Source organism: Panthera onca, chromosome F2 (genome assembly GCF_046562875.1).
Source record: "Panthera onca isolate mPanOnc1 chromosome F2, mPanOnc1 haplotype 2, whole genome shotgun sequence".
Taxonomy (NCBI): Eukaryota; Metazoa; Chordata; class Mammalia; order Carnivora; family Felidae; genus Panthera; species Panthera onca.
The window spans coordinates 72,433,977-72,461,741 of NC_138356.1; the positions used below are offsets into that span (position 1 = coordinate 72,433,977).

The following is a 27,765-nucleotide window of genomic DNA, read 5'->3' on the forward strand; positions in this document are numbered from 1 at the left end:
CAAGCGAGGGAAGGGCAGAGAGGAGACACAGAATCTGAAAAGCAGGCTCCAGGCTGCAAGCTGTCAGCACAGAACCTGACACAGGGTTCAAACTCATGAGCCAGGAGATCATGACCTGAGCCGAAGTCAGATGCCCAAATGACTGAGCCAACCAGGCGCCCCGACTTTCTACTTTCTTTATCACTTCTTTGAATTGAATGGGTGATCTTCATTAATATCCCCATCTGGAAGGAGAAGCCTATTAGCATGCCAATGACTATCTATAACTTAACTTGAAGGCACATACAGTGTGGCAGGTACAACTTTCATTTCACTTTTATAACAAATACTTTAAAAAGCAGTTTTATATAAAGATCTAAGAAATCTGTAGCGGTTAGAGAGAAATGTTTTTTAAAAAGGGGAAATAATAAAATATCCAAGTAAATAACCAATAAAAATAAATATCCAATAAAATATCCAAAAAAATATGTATTCACATTACAGAAAAAACTAGTAATAACAACATTCACAAAGATTCTAGTACAAAACTGTTCGATCTTGGGGTGCCCAGGTGGCTCAGTCGGTTAAGCGTCCGACTTCAGTTCGGGTCATGATCTCACTGTTTGGGGGTTCAAGCCCCACGTCGGGCTCTGTGCGGACAGCTCAGAGCCTGGAGCCTGCTTCGGATTCTGTTGTCTCCCCTCTCTCTGCCCCTCCCTGGCTCATGCTCTCTCTCTCGCTCTCAAAAATAAAATAAATGTTAAAAAAAATTTTTTTTAAATAAACAAAACAAAACAGTTCAATCTTTCATGCTAAACTTTTGGTTGGAGGCCAAACCATGTTGTGTTCTGTTTGGCCAAGTGGCTCTCAAAGCTGAAAGTGAAATGAAATGACAGGAGGCCTCCACTTTAGGTTCTCCTCCTGCCCATCCTCACTTCCTAAGTACTCTTACCCCTTCCAAGCTGGCTGGATTACCTAAAAGGTTATTCTCCAAAGGGTTCTACACCAAAACGCTAACTTTGAGCATATTTAGATGATGCAGTTATAGGTGGTTTTCACATTCTTCTTTACTTCTGTACCAAACAGGGAAGGCTACAAAAAAAGAAAAAGTTAAAAAAAAAAAAAAAAAAAGTCATGGCAGGGCATTTCCCATCCGGAAGCACAAAGAGTTACATGCACTGAAATGAACTACTGGATGTGTTCATTCGTTCGGCAGCATTTCTGGAGGACCGTTTGTGTGATGAGCAAGGTGCTGTCCCAGAGAAGCTGAGCCTACAGGTAGGGGTCTCGTGTGCACAAGGGTGGGGAAGAGGGAACAACGGTTAGGAAAGGTCTCTTCTGGATGGTGACATCTGAGCTCTGTCCGGAAAGATGAACAGGTGCTCACCTGGAAGAAGGCAAAGGGTATGAAACAGCAATAAGCTTTCCAGATGCTTCTGCTCCTTCGGGCAGCGGGAAAGGAGGTCAGCAAGGAGCCCTCTGCTAAGGAGAATGGACGTTACCCCGTGAACAGGGAAAGCTACTGAGGCCCACACGTGAAGAGTTACACCTTCATTTCCAGGTAATAAAAAGCTGGCTATATCAAGCACGCTTCTTGGGTAATGGAAAAAGCCAAGCACGTGATGAAATGCTATCACAGAGCCCCAGCTCTTCATTCATTCACAAACCCCAGCCTCCCTGATGCTCTGCCTGCACTCTACTCAGATTCAGCAAGAGTTCAGGAAACGACATATATGGTCCGTGTTTTACTTTTAAACTAGAGCGTGAGTCACCAAATTTGAACAGAACTTCAGGCCATAAAGCAAACCACTCTGATGGCTTAAAAATTACTTCTAGCTATGGCATATGACCAAAATAAACTTTTATTTGACAATTCAGAGCCAACAGAACACAAAATGAATGAAAGATCTATTATACTTCATGTGTATAGCGACTGCCTGTTGCTTTCACATTCTTGACGGCCCTGTACCACATCACAGAGTACTTTTCATACCACAGCATCAACAAAGACCCCCCTTCAGACTCTGGAAAAACTGGGCATCTCTCTCAGATGCCAACAGCTCTCCGTTCACTGATATAAAACAGCAACATGATTAGGAACAATCACCTTACTGACAAAGTACCTCTGTCACTAAGAAATCTTCCCTTCAGATTATCCGAGTACGTATCGGACGTGCACACTTCCCTTTCAGAATATCAAGCCTCTCTCCTTTTCCTTCACTAGCTTCCTGTGCTCACTCTCATTCCCAAAATTCTTTGTCACTGCTCTGCCACTGACACAAGAAGCATAAGGAGGGCCGATTTATCCTCTCCTCCCCTCAGAGTGAACTGGGGACCGGAGCATATCCCCTACTCCCTCCCCTAATGTGAGCATTATCTGCCCCACAGTGTGGTCTCAGACTGGCTCCCTTCCTTTTCATGTGGAGACACTGATCATCTTCACACCAGAAGGACCATTAAACAGACACCTGTCATGAAGCAGACCCTCCACCAGGCATTCACACAATTCATTCATTTCATCCTCAGTATCACACAACAAGGTCCGTGTAGGAGCTCTGTTTTGCAGATAAACTAAGGCTCAAAGAAACGGAGGCATAGGGAGCGTAGCAAACTGACCAATCGTGAGATACCCGGCCAAGACCCAAACCCAGGGGCCTCAGATTCAAACCACGGCTGGTCACACCTACTTCTACTGACAACCGACGAAGCAAAAGACAGCAAGGGTCCTATCCGTGTACGGCGCATATGGAAATATTGTGATCTAAAGCCAGAAGTGTCTGGAGAGTATACAACCACCCAAGTGAAAAAAGACACAGAAAGAGCTGAGCAGTGGATTCCGGGCCCGACTGGGTGGGTGAAGGGGGTCCAGCAGTCCCTGCAGCTAGGGATGTGTTCTCTGTCCCACCCCACTGGTGACTCCTAGGGCACTCTGGCCAGGGAGAGACCTCACAGGTCAGCTGGGAACCCCAGCTCATGAGAAAGCCCTGTGAACACACCAGGAGTAACTACTCACAAGTATGAGCCCAAACAAGAGGTTATTAAAATTGTTAGGGAAATATTTCTTTTACGGTGCTGCCCAGTTGGTCTCAGCCCATGATTTGCAGTAAGTTTTCAGGATGTTAAAAGCAAGTGCAAAGTCCAGGCACTTTAATGATTATGAAGTATGACCACCGGGAAATGAGATTTCCAAGACAGATAAGGGGAAGGGAGGCCCAGAATGGGGACAAGCCGCGTGCAATGGAAACTACTCGACTCCAAATGCCATGCAATCACTGCCCACCAGACATGGACACCTGGGATTAAAATATTGCAAAAGGAAGCCTCAGAAGCAGCCCTCTAAAAACAATCATGCCTCCCACTCATATGACCCAAGATAAATGTTTGCTGAAAGAATGGAATGATCCACCCATCCAAGGCAATGATTCTTGCCTCACACGAAACAATCACAAGGGCCTGCGTGTGCCTGTGCATCACGCCACACACGTAAGGACCGTCTGTTTGCATCCTTGCTATTCACAGTGTGGTCTGTGGACCGGCAGCAGCAGCATCACTTGACGGGCTGTAAGGAACGCAGAACACGGGGCCCTTCCCCAAACCTACTAAATGAGAAGAAGCCGTCGAACAGGCTCCCCAGGTGATTCGTGTGCGTGTTAAAGTCTGAGACACACGCAAAGCAAGCTGTACAAAGACATGACAAACTAAAGGAGCCAATGTGACGAATGTCTCCAGTGCACCTGATAAGGTATTTAAGAGAAATAATAAAGAGTGAGGCAGGATGGATGATGTCAGCATCTTTCACGTGATGCAACAGAAAGATTCAGGAAACATGCAACAGCCTCATGATCTGGGTGGAGCATGGCAAAACCAACCAAGGGCAGACAACTTCCTGACAGTCCTCACCGCCGTATCCGTTATCGGACCAAAAGCACCTATGTGCATCCCCAGTAAAAGATGCTAGAGTGCCAGAAAGGGAAATTTTACTCCACAACCAAACCAGATGTTACTCGGCTGGAATAATGTCAAACCCCAAATGAAGCCACTAGAAAACACTGAAGAGGAACTATTTCTGCATCCAACAGCTCCCGTTAGAGGCGAAAATCTCCTCCCAGTGCACCGTAAGAAAGCAGCTGGAGGGCTTCAGCCAAGACAGAACTTCTAGTAGATGAAGCTGCTGGGCTTGCACAGGACAGTGTGCCGATGGTTTGGGCCCGGCAACGGGGACAAAAGGATCCCTTCCCAGTCAGGCTGCTTGCTTCTGTTGGCCAAACCAGCCTTCAATAAAACATCAATAATTAAATAGCACTCAACCAAAATTAATAATGCAATAAATGGACTGTGATGGGGGAGCTTCCCTCTTACTGCAAAGGGCTTGACAAATACCTTGTGGGAAGCTTGAAAAATGTTATCAGAGATGCTGGGTTTTCTTAACAGCCAACGCAAACACAAAATGCACGGCGTATCTGTTAATCAAGGTACACAATTCGGCACTAGAACAAGGAAAGTCCATAATGCTTCTAATATGAAATCACGAGCTCTTAAAAACAAACAAACAAACGTACAAACAAAAAGAGTTAACATTCTTCCAGAAAAGTCAACCCCATAGGAGCCACTAGCAACTAAACACAAGGCAATAAACCAGCTCTGGGGAGATGAGTCAGGGGTCAGAGCATTCCCCACACCCAGGCAGCCCCTCCCTGCCCTGGGTAGAGGGCACCACAGGGGTCTGCTCTCCCTCCTGACTTTCAGTCCTGGGCAATGGAAAGAGAACAAAGCTTGGAGGTCAAAGAAGAAGAGTTTAAGGTCCAGCTCTAATACTTACAGTAAAGCTATGAGTCTGCACAGGTCCCAGAATTTACTCATCAATTAACAATGACAATTACACACAGTACAGCCAGGATGAGAAAGAAAAGAGTAATAAAAGGAAGAACACAGGGATAGGGACTCCCTGCAACTGGTCCCCATAAGTAGGAAAGAACTACATTAATGCAAAAATATCCTCATGTCTCCTTCCTACTTGAATCATCCAGAAACAAGAGCCACTACAGACTTCTCCTGATGTCCCAGCTCTTGTCTTCAGGGTCAAGGTCTCCCCAAGGTGCCAAATCAGGTCAATGTCCTAGCATTAATGTGCTAATAAGAAAAAGGTGAATGCTGGATGTAGGCCAATGCTCTTAGGTATCATACATGCACATCCGTTCATTCTGGATGTGTCATGGTCCACTTGTCTGTATGACCCGTGATGGGCTGGGAGAACTTGTAATAAGGAACTCAGGTAAACAGAAACAAAAATACACGTTGCTATGGGCACCCTGCTCAAACTGCTTGGAAATAACCCAAAACAAGGGTATGCCAACCAGACCAGTCATGTAAATAGAGCACTAACATGTACTTGTGCACAGTAACTAGATGGAGAAGAATATATCCTAGTATCCTCCTTGAGAGGAGTTCTGAATGTAGCTGGGAAGAATATAGTGATAATTTCTCAGGGTAAAATGGTCAAAGCTCCACGGGGCACATCACATTAACAACACACATCACTACACTGCCTTCGCCAAGAAGGATGAGCTCAACACCTGCAGGGACCTTATCTGGCTGAGTGAAGCATGCAAGTCTGGGGCCAGAGCAAAATTGCTTGGAACAAGAGCAAAGAGGTGGAGTCCTGTACCAGCAGTCTCTTTCTCTGAGGTTCCAGCTGCTGAAGAAATGTATCACTCTAAGGGGGATCCCTGGTCTCAGGCTGACACCACCTGGAGAAAGAGGCCATTGAATGACTTATATATATTCATTCAACAAATATTCAATGAGCTACACACGCTCTTTAAATAGACACTGAGTAGCCAGTATAAATAAAAACCCAGCAAGACATGGTTATCCTGTACATTTTAGTCTAGTTTTTGTCTAGACAAAGACAGGCCTGTAAATGAGCAGCAAAAATGGAGGGTGCTGGGTACCTTGATGGTTGCCTAGGGCACAGGGCTGCATATCCAAGGCTTCACCAAGAAGGATCGCAAGCTGTCTGAGACAGAAGGGCGTTGTAGAGATCCGGAACCCTTCTTTTTTCTTATCAGATGGAGGCTGACACTTAACACTGCTCTGTGGTCTACACCTCTAATGTGTCAAAAGAAGGAAGAATTTCACACCAGAAAAAAAGGGGGGGAAGGGATGAAACCACTGAGGGGAAGGAGGAAAAAAGAGAAGAGGTCTGGAAAAGCAGTTGGTGCTATTGAAATTCTATCCTGCAGACCATGACAGAGTAACACAATACAGGAATTCTGAAGTTCTATAACAAAAACCACCAGAAAACTGCAATGGCCAACATTTCATCTCATGGATGTATCGTTAAGTTTCCAAAGAAAATTGCTAACTCCACAATTGCTAATTTATTTTCATTCTGGAAACAACCTTTGCAAAACAGCTGCCAGAAGGGATCCAACTCTACTACACCCTAGTCCTTTGTTTTCAAGTTCTTTATGTGCTAACTGAAATTACACCTATCACAAAAAAGACACCATGCCTCAAGGAAGACAAGTGGAAACCACTGCATTTACGGAAATAAAAGGCCCTCTGGGTTTTCTTTCCTTTACACGTGTCTAGACAAGACACGTAAATCAAGGTGACTGCCATGTCCAGTGTTCCCCCTGCTGGGAGAAAACAGCCCTGATGCTCTACGCCCAGGGTGGGCATCTCAGACCAAGGCAGCCACCTGCAAGGCTCCTCCACTGGCTGGCCAGTGAACCACGAGATGGCCTGCTCAATAGGGTGATGGTTCTCAAACTTTTGGGTCTCAGCCCCCTTTACATCCTTAAAAAATTAAAAGATCCCAAAGAGGTTTGGCACTCTTTTGAAGTAGGTTGTGTCTAGATATTGGCTGTAACAGAAATTAAAACAGGACACTTTCCAAACTCAAAACACATTTAACTAGCTGTTGCAGGATGACACTGCCACACATCACATAGCCTCTAGAAAATTCTACTATACATTTCTGACAGAATAAAATGAAAAAGGCAAATAAATAATGCCCTAGTATTGTTATGAAAATAGTTTTGACCCCATAGAGTCCCTGAGAGGTCTTGAGACCACCACAGACCCCAGACCATCCCTGGAGAACCTTTGTAACAGGGGCAATGACAAACGCTGAACAGTCAGACAAACTCACGCCAGAACTTGTATGAACAAATAAGGAAAGGCCTGGCCAATCGACAGAAAATAAAAACACGGGCTGGTAAAAGGATGAAATGGATGCCAAAATATTTCACAAGATGTTCATGTGTTTTCCAAACTAAATTACATTTTATAAAGTTTGAGCACCTACTTACAACAATGATCATATTAACTCCAAATGAATGGTACATGCTGCAAACAGTCTAGAAATATCAACTGGCAAGGGCACCTGGGTGGCTCAGCCAGTTAAGCATCCGACTCTTGAATGAGGCTCAGGTCATGATCTCATGGTTCATGAATTCGAGCCCCACGTCACGCTCTGTGCTGACAGCGTGGAGCTGCTCGGGACTCTCTCCGCCCCCCTCCCCACCTCTCCCTGCTCGTGTATTCGCTCTCTCAAAATAAATAAATAAACTTTAAAAAATCTTCTTAAAAAAAATACCAATTAGTGCAACTCCTATACTAACTGACATTTGGGTTCATTTCCTCTATCAACCACTTGGCCCGATTCCTAGGTAATAATGCAACATACCACTTTTTCAGAAATGTCTCCACAGTGTATCAAAATTGAATATACTTCAAAGAGAAACGCCATTATAAATTCTGAATGCTAATTACACCTGCTAGTCCTCCCCAAATAATCAAATCCTAACATATCCACAATAATTAATAAAACCAAAAAACAAAAATGTTATTGCAATGGACTGAGTATTTGCATCCCACCCCCCGGCCCGAATTCGTATGCTGAAACCCTAATCTCCCAGAGTGGTGGTGTTAGGTGAGGCCTTTGGGACATAATTATGTCACGAGGATGGAACCCTCATGAACGGGATTAGTGTCATATAAAAGGGATCTCATAGAAATTCTTTGTCCCTTCCACTGTGTGAGGGCCTCACAAGAGACTGACCATACTGGCACACTGACCTTCAGCTTCAAGCTTCCAGAACGACAAGAAACAAATTTCTCTTGTTTATAAGCCACCCAGTCTATGGTATTTTTAGAAGTTTGAACTAAGACAGAACTATATTCCTATCAGGAAATAAAAGCTGGGGGCACCTGGCTGGCTCAGTCAGTAGAGCATGTGTCTCTTGATCTCAGGATTGTGAGTTTGAGGCCCATGCTGGGTGCAGAGTCTTTAAAAAAAAAAAAGGAAATAAAAGCTGGGTTGCACAGAGGTAGTGGGTAGGTAGTCTCCTTCCACCCCATGAAAATTTAAGTACTAAAGGCTAGCAGAATCTTACCCACAGCTTTGCAAAGAGCTTTTGTAACACCTTTTTTTCCTGAATTAACCTTTTACCTTTCCTCTACTCCCAACCTGAAAACTTTCCCTTTCACCAAAACATTCTGTCCTCTGTTAGGACACTGGCCAGCCTTGCTAACAGGACCCCTTGAGCCTATTATCTAATCTACACATAAAAGGGTGAGGACAGCTTCCCCATGGGGATGGCCCTAGAGTTTACAGCTACCACTTATACTGAGCATTTACCGTGTGCCAATGCAGCACATAAGACGCCCAACAGCCATTATTCCCTTTCAGCCTCAACCATCCTTTCAAAGTCTCTTATACCCATTTGACAGATAAAGAGCTAGGCTCAGAGCGGTGCAGTGGCTTGCCCTGGGGTCACACACTGAGGCACTGGGGGGCGGGGGGGGGGGGGGCGCAGGCTATCAAGGAGCTCCTGATCTTTCACTTGCATCGGCTCACTTCCCCTCACAACAGCCCCACGCAATAGAACACCAAGCAACAGGACAGAACAAATACTACAGTTGGGAAGAAAGCACATATTCACAGGTGATGTTGGCAGCAGGTGGCTCAGGCACAGAGACATCAAGCATCCTGCCCAAAACAGCACAGTCAGTAAGTGGCAGACATTGAACAGTACCGACCTCATATGGTGGGGGTGGGGTTGAAACAAGCGGACGCAGTTAAGTTAGAATGGTATGTGATTAACAGCAAGCACTTGATTAAAAATGAGCTGCTCAGTTAAAGTACTCTGCATACAGGAAAGGTCCACAAAGAGTAGCCAGCAGCTGCAACAGAAGATGTGTGTGCAGCAGATAAAGAGGGGGACTGTCCTCCAAGACCGTTACCCCATCAACTCCCAAATAGCTTTGGTGCCCACAGCCACCCCAGCAAACAGTCTGCAATACCCTCGGTGACTCTGGCTGGTCCTGTGCACACCTGTGTGGAATTTCTTTCATTTCTGCTGCTCGGGCCAGTCTGCAGCTCCAACAGATCACGGACCTCTTTGACAACCTCCCCCCGCTAGGGCTCCTACTGCTTGCTTGGGGCTGGGCTCTCACTGCTGGGTGCCGGGTCCAGAACTGGGGCTGCTGGCCTGACAATCAAACTCACAGTGAGGGGGGCAGGGGACACAACACCCAAGAACTTAAGGAGCGTGGATTCTCCCCCCAGAGGAGAGTGTGGGAAATGAATCCTGAAGTTCAAGGAATTCTAGGTAAGCTTAACAAATACAGAGTAACCCTTCATCAGGGAGGCTTTTAAAGGAAAAATAAGGTCTTTGTCAAGGAAAAAGCCAGAAGCACTAGAGTCACCTCACCAGGAATCATTATTTAACCAGCACTCACCCCTCTGTGAGCTTTTTAAGCAAGTTAACTTCTCTGAGCTACTGTTTCTTCATTGCTACCTCATAAAGTAAAAGAACATACCCAGAAATTCTTTGTAAACCGTAAGGTGCTGCACAAACGCTAGACGCTGGGAACCCGTTCAGCTGTTAGAGGATCGTGCTGTGGAAAAGACGTGGACAGATAATTTAGGTCTTTGTAGAGAACAAGTTCTAAGAGCCGGCAAATTTACAAGAGATCTTGAGTAGAGCAAGGGGGCCACAGGGAACCTAACAACCAAGACTGGGAAGTGGGAGAAGGGAGGAGCCGAGGTGGGAGGCGGGGCCATCATCACAAGGCTCGGCATTGGGCAATTCTCTCCCACTGGTGCAAACTGTTCTATTTCATTAATTCCTAGAATTTTTAAAATTGTTCTTCCTTCCTGACAAAACCATCTCTGGGGTCAAACACAAAACAAAATCAATTACTTAAAATACAACAAGATGATCAGTAAGTGTTTAAATCAATAAAAGCACTAACTTAAAGAGATCTGTATGGTTCTGTGCCCTGAAGGAGGCAACGGCTACAAACTCCAGGCTGACGAGAAATCTCAATGATCTGGAAAATGAGGTGGTTGACCTCCATGATCTCTAAGTCTACTTTTGGCTCTAAAGTGCCTAGGTTACATGATCTCCTGTAAACTCAACAAGTCCTGAAATTCCTCCCAGCTCCCCTCCCGATCAGTCCTACAGACAATACTTCTCCCAGACTCTCCTTATCCTCAATTCTCCCGCACACAGAGCCAGGTTCACCTTGGCCTAAAATCTTCATGGTCCCTCCAGTATGTGTGTGTGGGTGTGCATTCATTCAAATAGGGCTCATTCTATGGGCTCTCAGGCTGTGGAATCTGACAAACAGATAAAAGAAAGTCCTGTCCTCAACAGTAACACACAGCTTTGGAACCAGCATCTCAACACGGAGGGTCCTACATGAAGAAAAGGCTGAGCAGAATGGCTGGAGAAGGGAGTGACCCCCAAACAATGGGCTGTTTTCCAAGCATCATACAGTCCTGAGGAAAAAATGAGTGGCTGCGAGGCAAAGGGGGAACTTCCCAGGAAATGAAAATCTACCCCGTCTTCCCTCAGAGGCGGAAGACAGAACAACATAGCAACTTATCCTACAAGGGAGTCAAAGGACATCAGACCCTCAGGAAGAAACCATTACTGCTTCAGAAATCAACACAAATTAACTCACCCTGGGTAACAATTTATGCTGGGTATGGAGCAAATCTCTGTCTCTCCCTTCATACTATAGTGTTTCTGGGAAAAAGGGCACAAGCAGAAATTAGATATCTGATAACTGATATTTTTGGTATTCGTACTCTTATATTCAACCCATAAAAGATATACGTATTTTTAAACAACGAATTTCGAATTTTTCATTCCAGGCTCAATTTATTTGAGCGGGCTATAATGCCTCAGGCAGCAGTGTGACGGTAAGGGCCCAAGAGGCCTGGTCTGAACATGAACTCTACCACAGACTACCTGTGCCATCAGGGCAGTCATGGATCGCACCTAATTCCTCCCTATAAAATACCCACATTCATGCAAAGTGCTTTAAGAATTAGAAAGATTTATCTATGGAACTTAGCACAGTACTGGCCTCCAAAGAGAAGCTTAATAAACTGTGGCTACCATAATATTATAATGGCTCCTGAATGCTTAGGACAGCTCAGTGACCTGAATGGATGCTGAAACACTTCCAGAAGGCTTTAGGTAAAATACTAGTTTTGGGTGGTTTTTTTTTTTGGGGGGGGGGGAGGGACAGGGAAGGGCGCTGTTTCAGAATAGGGTTCTTTTAAAACCAATATTTGCTTTAGTAATGTCACATGGTTGTGGGGGGTGGTTGCTAACAGATCAAGCTAAGTCACCAAGTCAAGTGACATGATGCGTTATGGCAGGAAGTGAAATCGACACTAAGCTCTCAACTGACAGCTCCAGAGTAAAAGCATGCCCACCACCCACAGCACGCCTGGGTAGGCACGAGGCACCAGGAAGGCCACCCTGGTCCCCAGAACAGACAGATAATGAAAGTGTCACCATGGCAGGCTCCTGTCCATTACTCACACTTGCAAGAGCAAGCCCAGGTGAGGCGCCCACAGCGTCTGGCACCACAAGCAGACTTGACCAAGCAGCAGTGTGAGGTCCTGGGTAAGAAATGCAAGCAGAGCAGTGGAGAACCTGGCACCTCTCCGAGTCTCTGCTTCTACCATCTGTAGAACGGGGACCTGAGAATCCACCTCCGGAGGCTGATGCAAAGATTAAATAATGCAGAGTCTTTAACTTCGCGCTGTTTCTAACAGTTCACTAGACTCAGATGTGGGGAGAGAGAGCCAGCTACACTGCTAGGTGTGAGAGGATCCCCTGCTCACCACCTAAAACTACCTCCCAACAGCGACTGAAAGCCCCCCTCCTGACGGGTCAGGGCACCCCGCACTGTTAGAAGTACAAACAGCTCTGGGAGGGGGGAGCTGCTGTGGCACCTTATCACATTAATGCCTTTAGGTGAATCATCCCTGACGTTTTCATCCAGGGGAGTTACCTAAAAGCAGACTTTGGTAAGGAAGATGCAGGTCCTCAGCCAGGGTGATCACGGGGCGGGGGGAATCCTGGGACCTAAGAGGAAGCCAGAAGCCCCAAATGGGCAGGAGGATGAAGAAAGGTATCAAGAGGGCAGAGACAATGACGCCAATCGTGGAAACACCCTGGGCTTCACAAATTCCAGCTTCCCCACTGACCACACACCTGGGTCAAGTCACTGTATCTCTCTAGGCTCAATTTTCTCAACTGAAAAGATGAAGTTAATACTGTTTACTTTCCCGATGCTCTGAAGCTTCTGTAAGATACCACGTGTAAATTACTCGGCAGGGAACCCAGCAAATTCTACCAGAGTAGACCTGGACTTGAGGAAGTCCACTCTATGCTGACATCCCGCTGAGAAAAATGCCCCTGAAAGCCACTTCTCGCAAGCCCCAGGTGGGGGAGAGGCCCCACACGTTCAGAGGCAACCTCAGACTTAGGACCGGGCCTCTCTGAAACCTTTGGAACTGAGAGAACACCACCCCAGGAAAACATTCATGGTTGACTTCCCAGGTTAGCCCAGGAAAACTGCCTTAGGAACCTGTAAGGTACCAAACGCACCTGACAAACTGATGCGGCTCCCTAGCCAAGGGCCGTCTCAACGACACCTGAAATCCAACCTGCCTTTGGAAAAACCACGTGCCAGCTCTCGGAAAAGATGAGTTAACGTGGCTTTTGGCACCTTCTCCTCCTCTTGAGTCTCCTTCCCTCAGGCTGCTCTCAAAGCCCTAACCCCAGAGCCCCAGCAGGTTCACCTCACTTCTAGAAGAGCCCCTTCCCGCCCCCCCCCCCCACTTCCCAGCCAAGTGTTATGCAGAAAACAACCCAATTAGCTCACAACCACGGGTGAATGATGTGGCAACAGCAGGTCTGCAAAAGATACTTACTAGTCCAAAAAAGTTTTTCAGCTGGAGCGAAGTTCCCTGGGGTTAGTAAAGGGAAGTCAAACTGTGGACGTGGCAAAGGAGACAGGAGACCTGTGGCTGGGGGGCAGCCTGGCCAGGAGCAGTCCGCTCTTCCACCCGTGCCCCTCTTTCCACGGTGAATGCTAGCTCTCTATTCCCGAACCCATGAACTCATTTCCGGGTGAGAGAATTTCGGCAGAGAGGCTGGACGGGGCAGAGCAGCCGCCACGAAGGGGCTGGCGGGCTGGCAAAGCAGAGCTGCCCCTTCCCCGTGACACTGAGGTGGCAGTGGCTCTCAGTCGGCCGCTCCTCTAAGCAGACAGCCTGCGAACACCCACACGGGCTATTTCTCTCCACTGCTCACGGGAACTTCTAGCACACCAACACACAGATGAGGGCAAGGGCACACCCCCAGCCCGACTGTCTCCTTCGGAGGAACGCTTAGGTCAAGGCCTCACTCAAAGCTGTCCCTTTGTGGAGAAAAGCTCTTTTACCGACTCTGCCCAGGCCTAAGGGTGTGACGTGACACAGACCACCTTCCGTGGGGAACGTGGCAGCACGACGACTGCCTCAGAAACTCACAAACAGACCTGGCTTTGACCCGGCAGTTGGACTTCTAGGACTCTGTCAACGCCCGTGCAGATAACGACAGACACATACAAATATTCACTGCTTTCTCTTCAACAGCGGGTCCTCTTTGAGGCAACTGCTGAGCCAACCGTTTAAAACACACAAACTCCTCATTTGGGGCAACTTAAGGGAAGGAGGGAAACAGCATTAATACAATGACATGCCTTAGCAAGTGTTACTGAAGACTCTTCAATGACACAGGAAAATGCTCATGACGTGTTCAATGAAAATTAGCTGGATACAGCGAAATGATAGCAGCGGCCAAATCTAGGTGATGAGGTTACAGGCGACTTTTAAACTTGTATGCTTTCCCTAGTTTTCTACAAAGGGAATGCATTCCTTTTATTCTTCACTATGATAAAACTATTAGCAACAGAAGTATGTCAACAATAGATTGTAGCACATGTTAGATGACACGACAGAGATACAATCAACATTATCCAGACTACAGGAAGCTCTACAGGACAAACAACTCATTTCTGTAACAGAACATTGCAAGGGAAAAAAAAGAGGGGTTACTCACAGATTAAAAGAAATTTTAAATATACACCAATTTCAACGTATACATTTCATTTGGATCTTGATTTGACCAAACTATTTAAAAGCGGGGGGGGGGGGGGGGGGGAGTCACTTTGAATACTGAATATTTAATGCTCTTGAGAAAATTATCTGTTTTGCAGATGTGATAATGGTAATGTGGTTCTCCCCCTCAGCCTCCTACCCCTTATCTTTCAGGATACTTACAAATAAAACGTATCTAGGACTAATTTAACAATTCGGGGGTGGGGGTGGAGATGAAAACACTGACCAAGAACAGATCATGGTGAAACAGATAACAGCTACGAAGACAGTTATGTGGAGGTTCCCACCAGCCTCCCTACTTCTGTACAGGTGTAAAAGTAAAAAACAAACTAAAACAGAAACAAAGTAAAAATCTACTTGAAGGACTGAGCTACTAAAGGAAAAAAAAAGAAGTACAAAAGACATGTGTGTGTGTGCACTCAGGGGGGATCTAATAATCTAACAATGCAAATAATAAAATATATGGTTTTTATTCAAAAGGTATTAAGTTAAAAATTACTTAACAAAACATCTCTTACTATGTAAGTCTGTCTCCTTCAGAAACACGAGGCTGGTAACTGACCTCAGCCTCAGGATGCTTTTTCAGTCTTGTGACCACTGACAAATCATTTTAACTTTTTGGGCCTTAGTTTTCACATGTCACAAATGAGGAAAAGGGGGTTTTGTTGCCTAACAAAGTGTTGCGTAGATGAAATGAGACAATACAAAAGAAAGCATTTGGAAAATCGTTAAGAGTACAAAAATACTGGAGAGTAAACCCAAAGCACAATTGCTCATTAAATCATGATTCACTACTTGCCGCTCATAAAGAAAAATCAGAGAGGTCAACTCTTTTTGAAAATACCAATTCTCTCATTAATCCCTCTGATACCACATCATGAATTGGCTGCCCCCTAGGAGGGATATAAATTATCTAAATTTAAACACCTCCCACTCAAAGGAAACCAATACGGAGTGGAAAATGCTTTCCTTTTCCACTAGCAGAAGCGGGTCTTGTTTGTGTGTGTTTCCACGAAGAAAGTAAATGCCAACCTGACCCAATGCCATTCCCTCGCACTTCGCAGCTGAATCACAACAAAGTGAGGTTGGCTGGCAGACAGAAGGTGAGAGCTATAGAGACCTACAGACTTAGGTTTGTTTCCTTGCTCCATCAGGCACCAGTTGGACAACATGAAGGTTAAAAAGAATGCATGTAAGGTACCCAGTATAGAGCTGAGACTCAGAAAGTGAGAGCAATCTCTTACTGAAATCACTAACCCAGTGAAAGACTGAAGGTTGCAGACACCAAAAATGACAGACCACGAATTCGGCTCAGCATCCAGATGTGCCATAAATACGTGGCACAACCTTCAGGAAATCTGGTAATGGAGGGTTTTTCCAATTGCTCTATGCAATCAGTAGGCATACAACTAAAGTACAGAGGTAGGCAGCAGCATTTGGAAAATCTTCACCAGATCTGCCCTCAACTATTATAAATTGAATGGTTTTAATATAATCTTACTTTAGTCAAATTTCTGAGTACCAACTAAGTTAAAAAGGGGGGGGGGGGGCAGGGGATCCCTGGCCCCAAGGTACTTACAATGTACTAAAAGTAAAAACATGTATGAACCGAAGTACAAAACTTAGTTCATTAGCCAATCAACGACGAGATTGTCCTAAAATCAGTTTCCGGGAAAAAATTCTATTTCCGTGGCCATCCAGTTGGTATTTACCATGTCAGGAAGTTCTTACTCAACTCTAACCTAAATATCTCCTGCTTCAGCTGACGCCTATTTCCTGACGGTTCTAGCTCATTAGCATTCCATTCACAACAGAAAGCATTTTTCTTAAGGATGAGTTGGAGGCAGAAAGAGCCCGGATTGGGCTGACTCCTTTCTAAGCTCAGCTCATCAACTGTAAAATGGGGCAACAGCACCCACGCCCGCAGAGTTAGTGCAAGGATGAAACGGAGCAAGGTGATGCGTGTATGGTGTCCAGCACAGCACTGAGCACTGAGAAGCTGCTTCAAATGTAGTGTTCGCAGATTCTGAATTTGTTCAAACTCTTAAACACAAAATGCAGACACCTTGGGAGGGTACCAGCGTTATCTGACTTGGCACCATTTTGTTTACTGGGAGGCAGTGCGTTCACTTGCTCTGCTATGAAAAATATTACCATTATTAAAGCAACAGCAGCTGCTGGGCCAGCAGTGAACGCTTATTTTGATTTGCACTTTGTGGAAATAAGGAGTATCTAATTTTATGTAAGTGCTATTAATGTGAATAAACATTACAAAGAAAAGGAAACGGGCTTCATAAAAAAAAAAAAGATTAATGAAACATAAAGGAAGACTCCCCACATTTCAAAACAATGCAGATGCTCAAATTTTATCTTGTGTGTAACTGGTCAGGGAAGAAGCCACTTAATGGAAGGAAAGCTGTCAGCCGCATCAGACCTTTATGCAATTCTGTTACTTAATGCCGGGAGCAGGCCAATCAAACCAGAAAGTTTCCCCAACAGAACCTAGCTGCCCTGCGGTCTTACATCCATCCTGGGTATCTATGGAGGATTATTTTTTGAGCACCCATGTCATCACTGTGGATTTAACCAGCAATGGGGTGTTTCTTCTCTGCCCACACCCTGGGTGGAATGTTGGTCTTTCTTGACCACATCAGGAAAGCTACAACTAGGCAGCACAGTACTCTGACCACAGCCCTGCAAAATGTCCCGAATGAATACACTGCAGAAGGGTCAAGGGGAGGTGAGACTTGCAGAGGGAAGGGCAGAGAAGTAAACATCTTCCAAGTGCCACTGGGTGCCAGGCATGTAGCTGCCTTACCTTCCCCACTGGTTCTCTCCATAACCCTGTGAGGTACCGTGGTCTCCATTTTGCTCTCACGCCAATAAAGGATGAAGATGTGGGGCTAAAAGATCCGGACCCTAGTCCAGACTTTGATGTGTGGTCTGGGTATACAGACCTTCTTCCCTTCTCTGAGGATCAGCGTCACACCGGGTCCTTGCCGAAGGCCAGGGCTCAGGCCCACCCATCAGGTAACCCCAGCAACCTAGCCAAAGCCGACAGGACTAGTGTTGGTGTCCTGACCCAAGCTGGGCCAATCCAATCCTTCCTCGCAGACACGTGAATCAGGCACGATGACTCAGCTGACAGGGGGGTGGGAGGCACTAGAGGGAGGGAGCAGGTAGGGCCAGGGCTGCTGTCCTCTGCCATTTGTCCCGAAGAAAATATCCACACTGCCTACCATTCTTGCCCCTCATGTCCAGGAAACAGCCCTATGAGTCCTTAAAGCAAATCCTCATTTTGCTTGAACTAGCCGTATTTTGTTTTGTTGGGGGGAGGTGGAATCTGTCACTTACAACAAAAGAGTCTAACTTCATCATCCACAGAAAAGAGGAATTGAACCAGATGGTCTCTAAAGCCCTTTTCCAACTCTGTCAAGTTGATTTCATAATACAGTCATCAGGTCAGGTGCTATGCTGGGCACTGGGGACACGGCCATCCTTGCCCTCGCCCCTGAGCACAATGCTATGGAAACACAAGGTATCCAGGTTGTATTAATAATAAAAGGGCTTGGAAGAGCTTATACTCTTACCCACCCAGAGCACATGTGGCAGCGAAAGGGACGAGCTAGTTTGACTTAGCCACCTCTGCTTTCTTTACTAGTTGGTGCCAAAATGCAATCGTCTTTTGGGCTTCACCTCACTGGTGCATGAGGTTCTGGTTTTGTTTTTCCAGTTTCTGGGTAGCTACATTGGGCGCTCTTATCAAGGGGACATATATTCCAGTTCTCTGGGGAAAATTACACCATAGCCCCAGCATTAAAATTCAGTTCTTACGTAAGTGACCACAAACTGCACCACGACACAGCGTTGCTCAGAATGTGCTCTGGGCTGGAAGAGCCTACTGGAACTCTCAGATTCCATGAAGACCAAGTGGGGTCAAGTGCCTCCAGGACTGACCAAACCCCTGCCCCACAAATAATTAAAACTCATTTTACTGACACTGAAAAGAAGTTATGAGACACACAGAAATGTAAATTTGAGGCTAAGTCCTTTTCACTTTAAGGCGCCTGCCTCCAAACCAAAATAGAATTCCTTGTGGTCTCCGTGCTTCGGGCTGTAATCAGTAAAGCACACAACAGAGCTGCCACCAGGGCCAAAGCATAAATGCTTCCCCCAGCACCTCCCCACAAATGACCAAAATCAAATACTTGCTTTACTGTATAACAGAGAAAGTGGCTCATTACCCCAGAGTCCCAGCCCAGATCAAAGGGGGCAGCATGGTCATCGCTTAGGTGCACCAATGGAGGGACACGGTTGGGGGGTGGGGGGTGGGGAATAGAACCAGCAGTGACAAAGGGAGCACAGATGGGGTGTCTGCACCAGCAGAGCCCATGGGGCGGGCCTGGGTCAGAGAAGGCAACACCGGTTAGTGGTTCCCTTCAGACAAGCACCACCAAGAGCAGAGGACAGAGGAAAACTGAGCTGTCAGTCTGTTTCAGGTCAAACTGGCTTTGACCATGATCCCCAATAGTCACAGTGCTGGTGCTGCCCCAGTCCTCCTTCTGGCCTCATCTACACTTCCACCACCCAGGTCCCGGAAGGCACACGGCTGGCCCTGCCGTCTGACCTCTTTGCCCACCCTCCTGAAATGGGTCGACCACATATTGTCCTCTCAGCTACACATTCAAGGGTCTAATCCAACAATAATAACCTGCAACAGCAGGAGGATGATAAGAACAATTATTTCTAGAGCACTTATCGTGGCAGGCCCTGTTCTGAGCACTCAATGAGTGCTCACACAGACTCACTGAGAGGTAGGTACTGTTCCCCAGGAGGAAACTAAGACACCGTAAGGTTCAGGAGCCTGCTGGACACGGACTGTAAGAGAACAGGGCTGCAAGGAACCCAGGTAAGGGAACCCAAGGGATGCCACTGGTGCAGAGTGGAGAGAACTCTGCCCACCTCCCTAGCAAGATATGCCTCTCACCTCCTTCCTCCCTGCCCTACAGAAGACTGACTAAATGGTCAGACCCTGACATCCATCAGGCCATATATTACCAGTAATGCAGTCACGTAAGGAGTGACTTGTCCTTGAACACTCAAAACAACGCCATTTATTCATCAAATGAGGAAACGGAGGCTCAGATGCAAAGTGGTCTCCACTACATCACTTACTCATGTGGGAATGGCTAAGGCCAAGGTCTGGCTCTAGTCACCAAATGACTACGTTACATAAATGGAAACCACCTCTCTGGCGGCTCCCCTGACTCACAGACATAAAGACAAAAGTCTGGATAATGCTGGAACATCCAGGACCAAAAAGCTTCTGATGAAAGTTGCTTAACCCAGCATCAGGGAGGGCTGCTGTGGCCTTACAGTGTATCTTGTGAGACCAAAATTTACACCAGCAGACTGGCTAGCAAGACCAGGTTTCTAAATTCAGGTTTACTCTCCACTCCTCTGACCTGGAAGCAAGGTCTAGAGACAGAGCCACCACCATGCACAAACAGCTTCCATAGCCCTTTTGGAAAGCACACTGCAAAGGGCCCGGGCTGGAAGGTGGGAGATCTGAATTCAAATCTCTGCTCAATTTCTTCCCATTTTAGGCTTCAGTCTCCACAGCGGGACTAAACTAGGCCTAAGTGGGTCCTCATCCCTCATGAGCTTTCTCCAATGGGGCTACAAAACTCGAAGGTTCTTCTAGCAAGCCAATCACAGGAATGAGATCATATTTTGCTTCGCAATATTAGGAATCTCTAACAAGCAATCCAAGCACTGGTCAGCAGAAGATAATCAGTGCCACACCACTGAGCTGATATATTTCAGCCCAAATCAAAGATAGTTGGGGCACCCAGGTGGCTTAGTCATTTGAGGATCTGACTCTTGATTTCTGCTCAGGTCATGATCTTAGGGTCCGTGGGTCTGAGACCTGCGTCGAGCTCAGCACTGACAACACAGAGCCTGCTTGGAATTCTCTGTCTCCCTCTCTCTGACCCTCCCTCCCCCATCTAAATAAATGAACTTAAAAAAAAGTGGTTAAGGGGCGCCTGAGTGGCTCAGTCGGTTGGGTGACCGACTTCGGCTCAGGTCACGATCTCACGTTCCGTGAGTTCAAGCCCCGCATCGAGCTCTGGGCTGATGGCTCAGAGCCTGGAGCCTGCTTCCGGTTCTGTGTCTCCCTCTCTCTGCCCCTCCCCCGTTCATGCTCTGTCTCTGTCTCAAAATAAATAAACGTTAAAAAGAAAAAATTAAAATAAAAAGTGGTTAAGATAGAAAAATTAAAAAAAAAAAAAAAAGACAGTTGGCACGAGAGGTAGGCTGAACCACGTTATTAAGGCGTCTATTAATTTTTCTGAAAAACTGCCAAGTGATTATTAGACTCCCATCACCACTTTCCTGGGCCCCTCGGAGATCAGGGTCCTAGGCTGGGAAGTCCCAGACTGGACTTGCTCCAAGCTCCATGACGCTCTGAGGTCTAGTGTTTCGCAGCACCCAGCAAACAGGCAGGGCTACGGATGACCAAGAAGCCAGGGGCAGGCGGCCAGACTCCTACAGCAACCCCAACCAAGGGCAGCAGGTCTTTGGCTGGAGCTGTGGGCTGCTTGCAGGCAAAGACAAGGTAGTCAACAGATGCAGACCAAGTATTCCAGGGGAAGCTGGAAGCCACCGGTTCCTTTCCGCTTCTGCTGAGTCAGGGGGGTGCTACGGGTAGCCCCATCTCTAACTACAAATGGCAGAGATTTCCAGAGAGATCCAACAAGAGATCTTTGAAGAACAGAGAAAAGGAACGGTCTTTCCCTTTTTTCTTCTCTACCCCAAACCCTTTTATCTCTGGCACTAGCTATCAAGTGGGAATAAAAATCGGTAGATGTCTTTTTTATGGGCTCTGAAAGACAAAAAACAAAACAAACCAACCAGCAAACAAGAGGCACAAAAGACAGCGAAGTACAGAAGAAACAAAGGCAGTGATCCTGCATTCAGAGCCCAAGTCTATCGATTACTACAAGCGTCACTTTGGTCAAGTAACTTACCTCACTGAGCCTTACTTTACTCATATGTAAAAGAATAAGGATGCTACCACAAAGGGGTTTTAGTAGACAGTACACATGGGAAATGTGTTTAAACTCTAAAGATGTACATGAAAGGCAAACAGCATTAGTTTGGAACATGTGGCTAACAGTTTGAGCCTTATTTTAGAAAAAGCACGAGTTCTGGTACATAAAGCAAGTTTGGGGCTCTCTTGGCTTCTGCCACAAAATAAATGTATTCCTTGCTCACTGACCTTTGCTGCTATGTCCAGAGAAAACTCACCCTCAGTACCCCTGAACAGGATCAAAAGGTGGACCACAGAGCCCGGAATTTTGTGTAAGATAGCAACATCAAGAGAAGATTAACTCAGTTTTTGTGGTTTTATCCTCGAGCGGTCAGAGACAAAAAAAGCATATAATATATGTATTATACATATTATATATGTATGTACATATATGTATGTATAATATTTATATAAATCATACAAATATATATTATATACATACACATATATATTTTTTTAAATTTTTTTTTTAATGTTTTTATTTATTTTTGAGACAGAGAGAGACACAGCATGAATGGGGGAGGGGCAGAGAGAGAGGGAAACAGAATCGGAAGCAGGCTCCAGGCTCTGGGACATCAGCCCAGAGCCCGACGCGGGGCTCGAACTCACGGACCATGAGATCGTGACCTGAGCTGAAGTCGGACGCTTAACCGACTAAGCCACCCAGGCGCCCCCACATATATTTTTTTTAACCTCAATCAATGCACAGGACCAACCCTGATTTTATCTAAGCCCTGCCTGAGATTTACCTTTCTTTAAGACCACAACCAACTTGGGGCACGTGGGTGGCTCAGTTGGTTAAGCGTCCGACTTCGGCTCAAGTCATGATCTCACAGCTTGTGAGTTCAAGCCCCTCATCGGGCTCTGTGCCGACAGCTCAGAGCCTGGAGCCTGCCTCAGATTCTGTGTCTCCCTTCCTCTCTGCTCCTCCCCTGCTCATGCTCTGTCTCTGTCTCAAAAATAAACAAACATTAAAAAAAAAATTAAAAAAAAAAGACCACAACCAACTTTAGCAGCTGCTGTATAAACTAACACTTGATGCTAAGTTTATCGGCTTTCAAAATTTAAGAGAAGTAAAGCAACTTCATTCTAGCACTTGGAGCTGATGAGTAAGGTCAGACTTCAAGCCCTGGCCACAGAGGCCCTATGTGTGAGACCCCACGGATAACACTGGAGGACCTAAAAGCATTTATCAAAGACTAATGACCTCTCGTCATCCACAAAGCAGATGATGCCCAAATGAACATGGATAAAAAACCAAAACTTTCTTGGAGAGCAAAGAAACACACACAGATGACATCTGACTAGCACGCGAGGGGGTGCTACAGAAGCAGGATTCGTGCCCAAATCCACTACTTACTGTGTGTGTGCCCTTGGGCAAAAGAGTCACTGTTGGAAGATGGGGTCAATGATAACAGCAGGGCACATGTAAGCATTAAGTAATCGTATGCATGGGGTTCCCACATAGTAGGAACGCTAATAACTGGTAACTATAGTCATTATGGAAGAAGCTTGGATAATGGATCTACATTCCACACCACTCATTTCTTCATTCAAACATTTCTGTGGCTTCCGAAAGAACTAAACACATCTCGTGTGTTAAAACAAGCTAACTTCTAGTGCAAGACCCACATTTGTCAGGCCCCATAAGAAAACTTTTAGACTATGCACTTCATGAGGGCAGGGATGATCACCTTAGTATCCCTAGGGCCTAACACACTGCTGGGCACCGGACAATCTGTGTACTGAATGGATGGTAATTTGAGTGATTCAGCTTGCATTGCTGGGGTGAACATCCTATATCATTTCCCCCACCTGTGAACTGCCCCCTCCTACTCGATTAAGAATGACAACCTTATTTACCTCTTTCGCAAAGACCATAAGTTTCTCCATAACACAATCCAGACAATTCCAATATCTCAGCTAGACTGAGCAAAATGATTTGTGCTCCCCAGAAATGCTTTGAGTGAATGCTATTCCCAGACTACGCCCAAATAAGTTGCCACATCTGAATCTGAAAAACCATACCCAAGTCTCTAAAAGCACAGGGAAAAAAAAAAAAAAAGGTAATGTATTTAAGTATTACTATTAAGAACTCCCTGGAATGTGAACATGAAAAAAAACTAAGCCACTTAGGAACTTAGGCACCTCAGTTTCAGAAGATCAAAATCAGAAGGTACAATGAAAGTGAAGCCTCGTACATTCTCTACAAAGCCAACGAACTATATCTTTGCAGATATTTAGAACATCTATCTTATGTCATAATTGTTTAAGGACTTCCTAACTCTATTTACTTACTAGCCATCTGACCGTGGGGACAAATCACTTCATCTCTCTAGGCCTTAATTTTCTTCTCTGTAAAATGGGACACAAGTGTCCCTCTTCCATAAGACACAAATGAGGCTCAAAAGTTCAATAAATGGGCAGAACATGTCCCCTCCATCATCACAAAAGATAAAGTGCTGCCCCAATATTAAATAACCAAGAGGACCTTCATTTATCATGTCGAATCTCCCTTTCACCAAGCACTAAGTATTGACCAGTCTAAGCCTTTAAATGGAGAGCGTCTCCCCCCACAGTGGTCCTGGAATGCCGGCTTCCCTTCCTTTCTCAGCAAAACTGTCTTCTCCTAGTAATTTACTCATAATTTCCAAATGGTCACGAGTAAAATGGCACACGTCACTGTGCTCTGCTGAATAAGCAAAACACTGTCTTTTTGCCTGGAAAACACTCAGACATCAGGATGAAACCCAGGCAGCTAATCCATGCCTGCCTCCCAAAGGCAGACAAGCATTGTGTTCCGTTAACTCCCAAGGTCAAGTGGGACCCTTTGCCCCCCAAATGGTGAGGGAGCAAACTCTTCGCCTCTTTTCACTACACATTTCTGATCCATTTCCTAGAGGGCTCATCACAGAGAGATTTAAATAAAAGCACCAATATCTGCAAAGCCCAGCACAGGCTTTGCCAACAGGACATACCAAAAGGGGGAATGTGGGTTAATTTAGGGTTCCAAGCTTAAGGAGCTATAGTTTTTTAGTTGAGACTTCTGTAGGTTGATTAGGAACCTAAAGAGCAAAAAAAAAAAAAAAAAAAAAAAGTTTGTAAATAAACAGGAAGGCATTTAATAACTAGAACTAGAACATTTTTTACAAAGAATTCCAAACTGCCCAAATGAATTCTATTCCTAAGTTTCCACATCACCAAAAAAGTACCCAAAAGTCCTATTCCTAAGAATAACCACAAAGGCACACAAACAGCACTCTTAAAGTTTCCAACTATCTCACTTTGAAGCATACGTCAACAAGATTTTGTGGTTTGCCCCCAAAACTTTCTCTAACATTTTCAGAGTAATAGCCTTATGCCCCATATTTTTTAAGAATTGAATTCTGATCCTTTAAAGACATTTGCAATAATGTGCCCCTTCCTTATATGCAAACTTAGGGAAAAAAATAAAAATTCAACTGTGCTGCTTATCAGTAAGAAACTAATACCAGGTGTATTTCACATTTATGCAAACGGCAGTTCCTCATGAGTCCCACTTCATGACATGTGATTCAAGAGTTAAAAGACGCAGATGGGGGCAATGACTTCTTGACCAGCACCATAGTGAAGTTCGGCAAAAGAATTACAAAACGATTGTGGCATTCTGACTGAAACATTTACTGTCATATTTTTGAGAACGTGGGTATTACCAGCGTACTCTCACGTGACACTTTTGAACTTCTAGCCTGATTCGGATTCCTTCTGAAATTCATGGTGACCGCATTTGTATTATGATTAGATCTATTTCTCTACCTGACCTTGCAGAACAGTATTCATTTAAAAAAAAAAAAAAAAAGTGTTTGTTGTATTCACTTTTAAACATAGTTACCTTACCTCACACTAACATCAAGAGCAGCTGCATATAATTCACATTAACCCTATCCTCTCCTATTGCTGCAACATACATGGGTACAGCATTGTCAGCAGCATTGACAGCTGTCCCCCAAACAGCATTGTCAACTACTTCCCTTATCACACCCCACACAAACAGAATACAGTAACGCTATCTGAATGTGCAGAAATGGAAACTTAAAATAACGCACTGCTCTATTAGAAGACACTGAAAAATTTATCTAGAAGGAAAATAACCACTCAGTCTGATCGATGTCCCATCCTTCAGAAGGCATAAAGGATGCAAAATGCCCCTGTATCAGCATGTTCCAATTTATCACAATTAAATGAAGGACAGACCCATCATGGGGTTGAATGCCCTGCAACTCCGTTTATTCCGAGACACTAAACATCAGGCTACTGCAACAGACTGCTGACAAGTCACAACGCCAAAAAAAAAAAAAAAAAAAAAGTAAAATCCATTTACCTCTGTCTAGCTTTCAAACAAACTTAGGTAGGTGGTATTATTTCTCCCAATAAATTTCAAAATTCAGTTCAATGACCCAACATTCACTTCGCAGGGAACTCTAGAAGCATCCTTGACTGGCATCAAACGTTCAGACTAACTCACTGCACCAGGCAGGCACGAGAGGACCCAGCACGGAAAGAAATCTCTTTCCTTCTAAAATTTAGGACCTTGTGCTTCAGAGCGCCAGTTCTGTACTTAACCTGGCCTTTTCAAAGTAGCAAACCTTTTCAAAGTAGCAAAGCCTGTACAAGAGCAGTTTGCCCACATTAGCCCAAGCTTCTAAATATGACAGAAGGGCTGGCTGTGGTAAGCTTATATCAGAGAGTTCCCCAAACCTCAAATAAACCAACCACAAGATAATCCACCCAGGAAAACGATCTGCCTTCCTAGGTTCCCCCAATGCTGTCTTTTCCTGTTGAAATAGGCTTGGCTGGTTGGAGGGGAGTGGTGCTTTATGACACTTGCAGATGGTGCAGAGTTCCAGGACAAATGTCCTATTTTTATTGAGGTTCAGAGGCTTCTGCGGCTCTTGGGCTTGCGGGTTCCTCCCTACCTACCCACTGTGCCCTATCACTCATTCACTTCAATTTTAAAGGAAATGGCTCTGTCCTTGGCCCTGCCCAGGACACCCACAATGCCTCCCTGGAGGGTCTAGATAAGCTGAGCTGTTCTTCTGCAGTCTCGGGGCCCCCCTTTCTCCTGTTCTGGCCAGCTCTTCCCGGCAGCCTCAGGTCTCCCTTCACAGCTTATGAGTGCCCTGCGGGCCAAGTCCTGCTGGCGCAGCAGCCTTGGCAAAACCAAACCCTCGGGTGAAGGGAGCCCGGTGGGGACCTGTCTGCACAGATCTCTCTTTCCACCCAGGGTTTAGGAGATTGAATGGGTTGGAATCCTGGGGTGGAGGCAATCTCAGCCTGAGTTTCCCCTCATTCCTTTGGGGTTTTTCCACCGGCCCTTGCCTGTGCAGCTAAGCCTGCCTGGCTGAGCCGTGCCCTGGACAGGGGCATCCACTGACCATCTCCCAGTCCCTTGCTGGTGACCTTGGCCACGTTGCTTGGCCTCCCTCTGCCCTCTTGCCTGACACCACCCACTTCGCGGGTTAAGACAGGGTCAGAAGGATGTGGAAAGCGCCTAGCAGACTGTATGGCACCCATGAAGGATCCAAGACAGGGAGAGGACTTCCCTCTTCTTTTTTCTAGAGGTGTCAGGAGCTCGCTCAGTCCTCTCCCCACCTTCAGCCCCCTCCCATCTTCAGCCCCGAGGGGTGGGCGCCCCGAAAAATGGGGCAGGGGGCTGCACATCTTTAACTCCCCTCTTCACCTGGAGTGGGGGTGGGGGGGTTCCGGAGGGGGTGTGGCTGCCCCGGCCCCCAACATCCCCTTCCTCCCTGCTCAGAAATCAAACCGATCCGACCGCGAGCGGGGGCAGCCGAGGCTTCCCGGCCGGCGGGCCGGGGTCCCCGGTGGAGCGCGCCGGCCTCGACCTACCTCCTCCAGCAGCGTGACGGTGTTCCTGCAGTTGTGCAGCCGCGTGGTGAAGCTGGACGTGGTGGGCGAGTTGTAGTCCTCGGTGGTCTCGGCGATGAACTCGGAGACGGAGATCTGGTCCGGCATCCTGCCGGGGGGGCGAGACACAAGCGGGGGCGGGGAGTGAGTCACGGCGCAGGCTCCCGGGGCCGCGGGCCGCCCGGCGGCTCATGAACGCCCCGCGCAGCCCGCCACCCGGCGCCCGGCCTGGCGCGGCTCCCGTCCCCGGCGGCGGCGGCGGGAAAAAGAGCGGGCGGCGGCGGCGGCGCTCGGCGCGGGGCCCTTC

The 27,765-nt window shown here is 46.3% G+C and overlaps 1 protein-coding gene across 3 annotated transcripts in view; it reads right to left on the bottom strand.

Moving 5' to 3' along the window:
• The window catches only part of ASAP1 (ArfGAP with SH3 domain, ankyrin repeat and PH domain 1), a 346,739-nt gene that overhangs the window by 245,164 nt on the left and 73,810 nt on the right, over positions 1-27,765 (bottom strand). For 2 of the 3 annotated variants that reach the window (XM_078441687.2, XM_078441686.2), the window contains exon 3: positions 27,441-27,567. The exons of the other annotated variant lie outside the window; for it this stretch is intronic. In XM_078441687.2, coding sequence (XP_078297813.1) covers positions 27,441-27,567 — 127 coding nt within the window. The remainder of the gene's footprint in view (positions 1-27,440; positions 27,568-27,765) is intronic. 3 annotated transcript variants of the gene reach the window in all.